Below are 11085 nucleotides of genomic sequence, written 5' to 3' on the forward strand. Positions count from 1 at the left end.
CAAACAGATTATTTGAATCGATTTAAATCGATAAATATAGCAGGATCCGATGAAATTTCCACAAGTGGTTTACTATATGAAATTATACATGACACATTTCTGGCATGTAAATGATATGGTGTCATACATATAATTTCTGGCTATTTGTTTCTTTTCCTTTATTTATTTTTTCATGTAAACAAGCCTGAGTTCTTTAAAAAAAAGGTCTTTAGTTTTCATAAAATGCTGTTTACAAATCGTGTTGCTGCTTGGGAAATGCAAGGCAGAAATAGTTATTTTGCATATTATGGCTACATCTCAGTCAGAGAAACAACATGCATTTCCTCACATTGACTACAGACCTGTGTTTGACAACCAGAAACTGCCCACTGTTTTGAACAAGATATCTATTGTTTTAGCATGTGAATTTTTTTTAAATGCATCTAATGCAATGACATTGTGCATTTTTAGGAGTGACTTGTGTAGCTAAATGCTTTTGGGAGCCATTATGTGTGGAGGGAAAGGAGTAGTGCTCTGGCCTTTAAGGCAAATAGGTGAGTTACCTGGGAAGAAGTGAAAACTGGCTTGTCTCAAGTCTTGTAAAACTCAACAGAGACATGCAGGTGAACTGGGGGAAAAATAAATAAAAAAACAACTCCTCAGAGTTTTATCACCTTGCATGCCACACTCGTCCTGTCTGTAGATATTGGTAGATAATGACAGCAAAGGGCAAGTTTTTTTTTTTTTTGGTCTTCTAAGTGATTTTAAAGTTTTCTCTGGCGCCAGCTGTTCTAAAATTCTGAGGGAACGTTGCATTCTTCTACATGTGGTATGTTGAAATTATGAGGCCATATCATGTTTGTGTGCTCAGCTGCTTCCAGGTTGGATTGCAGGTTTATGTGCTATGTAAAACACCTGTTTGCAGCAAGCCTGAAGTGTAATTATATATGTGTAACTGGACGTGCTGATCCGGCTGTCCCTTCATCATGATAAATGGATCTTAGTGGACACCATTCAACATTCAACTGCATACAATATATTATACAGAGTTGTCATTTCTGAGTCAAAAGCAGCCACATACAGTAGCTTCAACTATACATTTTTGTGTTGCATTGAAAGAATCGCCTGATGAAATGATATTTGACAGGCCATCATTCTGATCTATGATGTTCTGGTCATAAAAAGCAGTAATCTCTGATCTTTTATAGCTTTCTTTAACCTTCTGGCATTCAGTTGCCATTGGTTTCTTATGACAGTGGTCAACACTTTCTGCTTTTCCTGTGGAATCTTTAGTGAGTGTGAAGAAACTGCCAGATAACACCTTCAAAAAGCTGCTGACAGGAATCTGCTTGTTGGGGAGAGTTGTTTTTTTTTAACAGCAATGGTCTGGTTTTTAATAGCTTACATTACACAGTTTCTGCTTCACCATGAATATCTAGACTTTAGAAGTCTTCATTCCACTTGAATGAGGAAGATGATGCAGGTGTTTTAACAAAATTGTATATAGGGTTCTATTAAAAAATGCAAAAAAAAAAAGAATTAATGTATGTTCAGAAGAAATTCTTCTACTAAACTCACCCGTACATATTTTTGCATATCTTTTCAAATAGTGTGCTGACTTTGTCAAAGACAAATGGTGACAAAATTACTAATGTGACAAACATGTCTTATAATCGATTCTCATTGTAATGCACTACAAAATAAAACAAAACACATTAAAACAATTAAGTAGAATTTGCATACCGATTTCTGGTCCACAAAATGTATTTTTGTTGTTGTAACATTGTAGTAACAGGTTAGTCATATTAAATTTTTGCCAAGAACAAAACTAATTTAGATGTTACCACATAAAATATAAACTGATCTATGTTAAATTATCTACATGAACTGGTTATATGGCAGAATGGGGAAAAAAATCTAGGTTCAGTTCTGAAGGCTTTTTTCAGTCAGTAAAAAAGGTGTATCTTTGATTATTTCTGCATCCCTCCGGCTCTTTCTTCCAAGCTGGATCTTGCTGTTTTTCTTCCTAATTACAGGACTCTCATTGGTCAATGAGCTGATTTTGCAAGAGCCAATCCCAATAAGGCTAACAGCAAGCTCCTGACATATGACATACCTTTTTGTTTTTAATGATCATGGAGCTCCTTAAAAACGTTGCCATCCACCACAGAGGGTTTGAAGGGGAGTGCAGGGGTTTGTGTGAAGAGCTCAGTCCGCCCCTTCAGAGCCCACCAGCAACTTATGAGTATTTTCAAACATTTCTTCTGGAACAGGTAAATGCTTTTGACAAGTTCCTTTTTCTCAAACAGCTGACTGATAGTGAGAGTTTCCAAAATACTCTTATTAAATTAATGTTAGGTCGAGTTAAGACCACTGAAATTACATTTTACTGGTAAGAGATGTTTTGCTGGAGTATCTCATATGGATTGTCATATCTGTTTTATTATTCAATATGTGTTGCATTAATATAAAGATTTAAAATAATTATATCTGGTCGTATTAAAGAAATCATGCATGGTTTAAAAGTTAAAATAGTTAAAAGTTCAATATCATTTAAGAATAAACTATTGAAAAACCAATGTCAAGCTCTGTTTTGAATATTGGAATGTCTCAAGTGATAATTGTTGTTTTCAGGACTCAATAATCAAGAAAAATGGCCAGACTTACACTATCTGTAATGATCTGTGGAACGGCTCTTGCAACTGTCTTTATGTCAGGTGAGAATCCATTTTGATCAAAATAAAATAGTCTGTTATCCTTTCAATTTCAGCTCACGTCTCACATAATAATGTAAAAACGTAAATCAGTGTAGCATTAGAAAGCATGAACCAAATGAATAAGAAAGCTCTGAAACAAAACACATTAGGTTACTGTAACTGCAGAAACTTCAAAGTATTTTACAAACATAATTTCTAAGAAATCAAATGAGCATTGTGTATTCCTACTCTTTTTGTAAACACTTTTGTGAAGACAAACAGTTTCCATATAGCGGAAAAGGCTGGCCTTGCAATTATCAGCCAACTGTACTTTTTTCCATGAGCTATAAACATCTGAAGAGACCCACTGGAGGTGCAGATATATGCCACAAGTAATGTTGCACGTACAGAACATTTTACATCCTTCATTTTATTTTACAGCAGTGGTAATTATAACAGCGGCCTCTGGGCTGGTTCCCCAATCTCTTTGTAGTTTAACAGGTACACATGCAGGGGGTCCCGGAAGTTTAAGCCCCATTTTAAAGCACTTAGTGCTCTCAGAGAGCCAAGCCAGAGCAGTAATCGCTAGAATAAGACAAATCCTTCGCTGACGGGAAAAGTGCCTGCTGTGCACCTGCAGGAGCATATTAGTCAGATCTCGGTTGGCATTTTCCTTATTTTCAGAGGTGTGACATTTGTTTCATAACAGTTCAATTCTGTTTTTTCTTTTGCATTGTGTGACAGACTTTCTGAATGCTGGTCCTGTAGGGCGCAATAAAGACGGTGAGTTTTTTTTATTTATCAGCTGTGTTGTAAATGGCAGTGATATCAATACTCTAATGTGAGATAAAGCCATTAAACATGAATCATGAAATTTGCACACTTAAATATGCAGTGGTTCATTGTTTCATATATAGCTTCTCTTCATCTTGGCTCTGAATTAGAACATCCTTCTTCTAAATATATCATTTCAAGTTATTCATTTAGAAATGTTACCACGTCATAGTTATGGATTCGTCATGTGATACACTGACAAAGCAAAGAATCCAAGGATTGCAATCAAATCACCACAATGAATTTTCATCTCTTTCACATTAATACTTCTCATCCTGTACACTGCGAGTCAAAAGGTTTTTATGCTCATTATTTATTATCAATATTTTTCATATTTTAAATTAATAGTGAAGTCATCAAAACTATAAAATAACAAAAATGGAATTATGGGAATTACGTCCAGACATATGTCTGTATATACATGTCTTAAATATATGAATCTAAACTATCTTATATGTAAGATATAATATTCTCTAAAGCATAATACTCTTATTTTATAAAATACACTACCGTTCAAAAGTTTGGGGTCAGTATAATTTTTTAAAGAAATTAATATTTTTACCAAGCAAGGACACATTCAATTAATCAAACAATACAGTAAAGACTGAAAATATATATAAAAAATTAAATATTAAAAATAATATAATAATGCAAAACTTTGAAGATTCCTGAAAAAAGAGTGTTTCATCAGCCACAAAAATATTAATCAGAATATAACTATAATAATAAGAAAGGATTCTTTAGCACCAAATCAGCATATTAAAATGATTTCTGAAGGATCATGTGACGCTAAAGACTGAAGTAATGATGCTGAAAAAATTAGATTAAAAATTTCACAAAATATTAACGTTTTTACTGTATTTTTATAGACTTTCAAAAACATTAAAATGTCTTACTAACCCCAAACTTTTGAATGGTAGTGTATGAAGAAATACGTTTGTTGGTGCAATTTAAATTCTGTGTTTAAGCCTTTAGTGTTAACGTGTTTAAGACTTTAGGTAAAAATGTTTTAAAACCATGAGAAAAAGTACATTTAGTCAAGTGTGTAAACTTTTAACTGGTAGTTTAAGTTTATATCGTGCCATTACGTAAAACCAACATTAGTTTTGCCTAAAAATGAAGCACCCATAAAAGTATAATCTATAATTCAAAATAGGTATAGACCTACATACATAAAAAACCCTTTCATTTGCAAAAAACTTCACAACACACACAAAACAATATACATTATATTGAGACGTCTATATGTTGAAACTTGCTTTTGTCGTGCTGGTTCAATTATAGAGGGCGTTTCTGAGGTGAAGACAGACAGCATGTCATCACTGAAGAAGCTGGTCCGCAACAGGAGGAATGTTGCTTATTACAGAAGCCTGCCTGATTTCTGGGGCTGGTATAAATACTTCATGGAGACCAACAACCAGGAGGGAGTGAGTAACAAAAGCAGAGATTATAAGTCATGGTCACAGTCTTTTTTGAGACTTTATGGAATATATTTATTTTAAATAAGTAAACTTTCTTGAGAGAAAAAATGTTTTCAGAAAAATTGCGACAAGTATAAGTCAATAAGCCCAATCTTGTTTCTGTGTGATTACCTCTAAAGGTAGAGGACATGGATCGCATGTACCTAGTTTACCTGCAAAACAAACACAGAGTAGAAGAGGGCCGCTCTTACAACCATTACCTCACGCACCTGAGCGAAATTTACAAAGCCTGTGCCAAATCCGACGACCCAGACTGCATTGCAGAATCCACCAGCAAACCCAAAGCCAAGATTGTCATGCCTGTTCCTGTGAGGCAAGCTTCTGTGGCGGTGTGCAACCCTTACCTCGACCCATACTGCCTCTATGCTGTTAGACCAAAAGCTGCAGAAGAAGAGCCTTCACCCGCTCCAGTGAAGGTCCCTGCTCCGATTCTGTCCCATCTACTCCCTCTGCCTCTGAAAACCCCACCGGCTCACTACTACTACGCTCCGGTCCTGGAGCCTTTCCTGCCGGCTGAGCAAAGAGCAGAGCTGTTGCGTATCTGCAACCCTTCGGACACTGAGTGTCTGCAGTACCACCTGCGTGCTGCTTATGGCTACAGGCCCTCGATCGGCCCTCTGCCCTCGTACGCTCACCTTGGATGTGATCCTACCAAAGATCCTTACTGCCAGCCCAAGCTGGTGGCCAGATCACCCTCAGGTTTGTATCACCTGTACCCCTCCTGTAACCCCGCCACTGACCCCCTTTGCGTCACCAATGTAGTTGCACCTGCAGCCCAAACTGCAGAGAATTCGGAAACCCCAAAAGAGAAGTTTTGCAATCCTTTGTTTGAAGAGGGCTGCAACCCCCTTACAGCTGCCAAGCTAACTGGACTCAGTAAGCCCGCCTTGGAGTATACTCCAAGAGATGAGCCTGCGCCTCTCAATCTGGCCTGCGACCCTCGCTACGATCCATACTGTCTGATGGGTGGAGCCGCTGCTCTCAGGAAACCCCCTCCAGTTCTCCCAGAGTTGCAGACCCGTCACCATCTGGGCGTCCGTGGGAAGACCAAGGAAGGTTATGACTGCTACATGTTCTACGATAAAGACTGCACCCCGGTGGACAACCAGGAGCTGAGGGCCAGTGCTGCCAGTTCTAAACCATTTTGCCACCCGTACGACCCCAACTGTGGGAGGTTTGCAGCTCCTCCGTCCACTCAAGCAGAGGCAGCGAAGACGGTCAAAGATGGCATCATTGAGCCCCATCCGGACTGTGACCCAGAAATCGATTACAACTGCCGCCTGCGCAGGGCAGAATCCACAAGTAAAGAACACAAAGATGAGCCGGCCCAGCAAGAACAAGGTCACGGCAACCCTCTCCCTGAACATGTGGCTCCTGAGTATCCAGTTCCACGATTCGAGGACTTCCTGAGAGAATATATGGGTGGCTACAAGAAATGAGAAGAAAAAACGGAGCGGAACTTACAAATTAAATCATGCTTATACAAATTTAGCACAAGTTTAGGTCTATGCAAAAGAAGAAATTAAAGGGATACTCCACCGTGTTTTCATATTAAACTATGTTTTTCCCTTAACTAAGACGAGTTGATACATACCTCTCTCGTCTCAGTGCGTGCACTCAATCGCTTTGGCGCGCGGTGACACTTTGAAAGCACTTAGCTTAGCCCATTCATTCAATATGGGCCAAGCAGAGAAGCTACCAAACACCTCCACGTTTTCCCTATTTAAATACAGTTACTCGCGTAGTGTAACTCGACCTAGGACGGTAACACAAAACAAAACGTTGCGCTTTTCTAAGCGTGTAAAATGGATAACTATATTGTATGGCGGAATACCATGGCAAGTGCTTGTAAGCACTTCGTCTTGGCGCAGTAATATCTTCACTCGTGAAAAATCCTCTCACCGGCCCCCGCTCCCTCTAGTGAAGATATTACTGCGCCGAAGTCGAAGTGCTTACAAGCACTTGCCATGGTATTCCGCCATACAATATAGTTATCCATTTTACACGCTTAGAAAAGCGCAACGTTTTGTTTTGTGTTACCGTCCTAGGTCGAGTTACACTACGCGAGTAACTGTATTTAAATAGGGAAAACGTGGAAGTGTTTGGTAGCTTCTCTGCTTGGCCCATATTGAATGAATGGGCTAAGCTAAGTGCTTTCAAAGTGTCACCGCGCGCCAAAGCGATTGAGTGCACGCACTGAGACGAAAGAGGTATGTATCAACTCGTCTTAGTTAAGGGAAAAACATAGTTTAATATGAAAACACGGTGGAGTATCCCTTTAAGGGTCACTAAAGAATAATTTTTGCATTGATGTTTTAGAAACTATAGATTAACATTAAAAAAAAAATCCTGAAATGTCATACTGGGAAACAAATCAATAGATTTGAGGGTTTTGTTATTGATAATAGTATGTATTTATGTATTAAATAGTGTAGGATTAGCGTACGTAAATATGACTTCAACTGATACTTAAATCTGTATGTTACATTTTCTTTAGTTTTGTTATCAAATCCCTTTTATATATATTTAATGTAGCTTCAACCACTCTGATGAAAATAATGTCTTTCTCCTCAGCATTTTATGCTTCATTATTTCAATAAAAAATTAATTACTTTAAATAAAACATTGGTGTTTTTCAAATCTTCTTGGAGTATGCATTAAAAACATACTGTAACATCAGGATACGGCTACATATAGCAATATATGCATTAAAAAATTTGCATTTAAAAAAAAATATATACTAAATTCATGTTGCACACTGTGTGATTTATATAAGTCACAACACCTGATATGATATATTGGTACATCTCTTATGACAAAAATGAAAGTATTGAATTGTTAATGTTATTTGAAATATGCACCTGCATAATCAACACATGTAAAGATAATGTGTTACGCAATGTCAGGTTTTAAAAAGGGAGCAAGAAAACCGATGAAAGAGCTCAACTTGGAAAAAAATAAAAGATATCTCCTGAGGGTAAATAAGTAAGTCATTCACAATATAAACTTGCATGCCAAGTTACATAAGTATACATTTTTGCGCTTCAATATACAGTGAGGAAAATAAGTATTTGAACACCCTGCTATTTTGCAAGTTCTCCCACTTGGAAATCATGGAGGGGTCTGAAATTGTCATCGTAGGTGCATGTCCACTGTGAGAGACATAATCTAAAAAAATAAATCCAGAAATCACAATATATGATTTTTGAACTATTTATTTGTATGATACAGCTGCAAATAAGTATTTGAACGCCTGTCTATCAGCTAGAATTTTGACCCTCAAAGACCTGTTAGTCTGCCTTTAAAATGTCCACCTCCACTCCATTTATTATCCTAAATTAGATGCACCTGTTTGAGGTCGTTAGCTGCATAAAGACACCTGTCCACCCCATACAATCAGTAAGAATCCAACTACTAACATGACCAAGACCAAAGAGCTGTCCAAAGACACTAGAGACAAAATTGTACACCTCCACAAGGCTGGAAAGGGCTACGGGGAAATTGCCAAGCAGCTTGGTGAAAAAAGGTCCACTGTTGGAGCAATCATTAGAAAATGGAAGAAGCTAAACATGACTGTCAATCTCCCTCGGACTGGGGCTCCATGCAAGATCTCACCTCGTGGGGTCTCAATGATCCTAAGAAAGGTGAGAAATCAGCCCAGAACTACACGGGAGGAGCTGGTCAATGACCTGAAAAGAGCTGGGACCACCGTTTCCAAGGTTACTGTTGGTAATACACTAAGACGTCATGGTTTGAAATCATGCATGGCACGGAAGGTTCCCCTGCTTAAACCAGCACATGTCAAGGCCCGTCTTAAGTTTGCCAATGACCATTTGGATGATCCAGAGGAGTCATGGGAGAAAGTCATGTGGTCAGATAAGACCAAAATAGAACTTTTTGGTTATAATTCCACTAAACGTGTTTGGAGGAAGAAGAATGATGAGTACCATCCCAAGAACACCATCCCTACTGTGAAGCATGGGGGTGGTAGCATCATGCTTTGGGGGTGTTTTTCTGCACATGGGACAGGGCGACTGCACTGTATTAAGGAGAGGATGACCGGGGCCATGTATTGCGAGATTTTGGGGAACAACCTCCTTCCCTCAGTTAGAGCATTGAAGATGGGTCGAGGCTGGGTCTTCCAACATGACAATGACCCGAAGCACACAGCCAGGATAACCAAGGAGTGTCTCTTTAAGAAGCATATCAAGGTTCTGGCGTGGCCTAGCCAGTCTCCAGACCTAAACCCAATAGAGAATCTTTGGAGGGAGCTCAAACTCCGTGTTTCTCAGCGACAGCCCAGAAACCTGATTGATCTAGAGAAGATCTGTGTGGAGGAGTGGGCCAAAATCCCTCCTGCAGTGTGTGCAAACCTGGTGAAAAACTACAGGAAACGTTTGACCTCTGTAATTGCAAACAAAGGCTACTGTACCAAATATTAACATTGATTTACTCAGGTGTTGAAATACTTATTTGCAGCTGTATCATACAAATAAATAGTTAAAAAATCATACATTGTGATTTCTGGATTTTTTTTTTTTTTTTGATTATGTCTCTCACAGTGGACATGCACCTACGATGACAATTTCAGACCCCTCCATGATTTCTAAGTGGGAGAACTTGCAAAATAGCAGGGTGTTCAAATACTTATTTTCCTCACTGTATAGGCCTGCTGTAGACAGTAAAAAAATGTCTTCGTGGAATTATTGTGGAAATTTAATTAATTGTAAAACCATGAATTAATTGTAAAACCATGAAAACCAAAGATCCCTGAGGCAAATGAAAAGTGAGTGCACTTGATGACTGTTTTAAAAGAGCTTGGCATGCCAGCACAGTAACATTAATGACTACTCACACAGACAGTGAACATGTTGAAATATGCATAAACTGCAAGTGCACTGCAAATATGCCACTCTTAGAAGGTCCCTCAGCAGGCAAATCTACGTTACCTAAAAAGGGAACTGATGAAGCACACAAAACATAAAATATACCCTGCATTATCCAACGCTCTCTCCAAGGCTGATGACAGACTTTATTGACACAATTCATTCTGACAGGCAGCTTGTGTAAAAGTACTAGAAATCAGTGAGGATATATTACCCAGATGCAGACTCAGCAGCATTGCATGTTCATACCACTGGCACGTCTGTTGTGGTTCTTTCCTTACTGTCTAATTGGCCTTAGGTGGGCTTTGAGAGGGGATTGAGCAAAGGCTATGAGGCTTTGAACTGTTGCTTAATGCCTCAGTCAGCATGAGTCCGGTTTGTGCTGACTGCACCTCTCCATGGCCTGCATACCTGCGGGACCAGCTGAATGTCATTAAGTGGATGGAAAAGAGCCCTGAATGGTAATGAGGGTAAATATGTCCTCTGCATAAGCAAACAGAAATTAGCAGTGTACTTCTGTGTGCTGTATTCAGAAGTGCTGCAGAGTTTCTCATTTGAATGTGGTCAGTAAGTGAGTTTGTGTTTGAAACACTGTATTCTTGAAAGTGACAGATCTGGCCTTGAACAGAGATTTTGATTATTTTGATGCCACTTCTGCAAAGTGAAATGTGGCCATTGAAAAATGTATGAATTGCATATGAATGTATTTTGTAAACATTCACACATAGTCTGTATGTTAGTGGTGTTGTAAGAGTATAAAATGTTACTTTTATATTTATGCACACAATTGGAAAAAAGAAAAAAGTGTTTTATATATATATATATATATATATATATATATATATATATATATATATATATATATATATATATATATATATATATATATATATATATATATATATATGAAGAGTTCAGATGCAAAAAAGTGCCATCTGAAATTTTCTTCTAGAATGATCATTTTTATCAAGCTCGTATATTTAAGTTTCACTTAAATAGCAATGAAAATGACCTATTAATTGCCATTTAAGTGAAATTACTGAACTTAAATATACAAGCTTGATAAAAATGACCATTCTAGAAGACATTTTCAGATGGCACTTAGAGGTTTCTTCATATATATATATATATTGTATATATATATACAAAGTTCATATATAGGGCCTATGAGTAAAATAAAGCACTGACATGTATTGCTGTTTGGTGCTA

General features: G+C 37.9%; 1 protein-coding gene across 1 annotated transcript; it reads left to right on the forward strand.

Annotated features, from left to right (window-relative positions):
• Nucleotides 1-2156: 2156 nt before the first annotated feature.
• On the forward strand, nt 2157-6525 carry and2 (actinodin2). The gene is made up of 5 exons (XM_084118589.1): nt 2157-2252; nt 2614-2696; nt 3420-3458; nt 4794-4936; nt 5110-6525. Exons 2-5 carry the CDS (start codon nt 2633-2635, stop codon nt 6427-6429), a joined length of 1566 nt encoding a protein of 521 aa, XP_083974715.1. The 5' UTR covers nt 2157-2252; nt 2614-2632; the 3' UTR covers nt 6430-6525.
• The last annotated feature ends 4560 nt before the right edge of the window (nt 6526-11085 follow it).

Source organism: Abramis brama, assembly GCF_963993115.1.
Source record: "Abramis brama genome assembly, chromosome: 7".
Taxonomy (NCBI): domain Eukaryota; kingdom Metazoa; phylum Chordata; class Actinopteri; order Cypriniformes; family Leuciscidae; genus Abramis; species Abramis brama.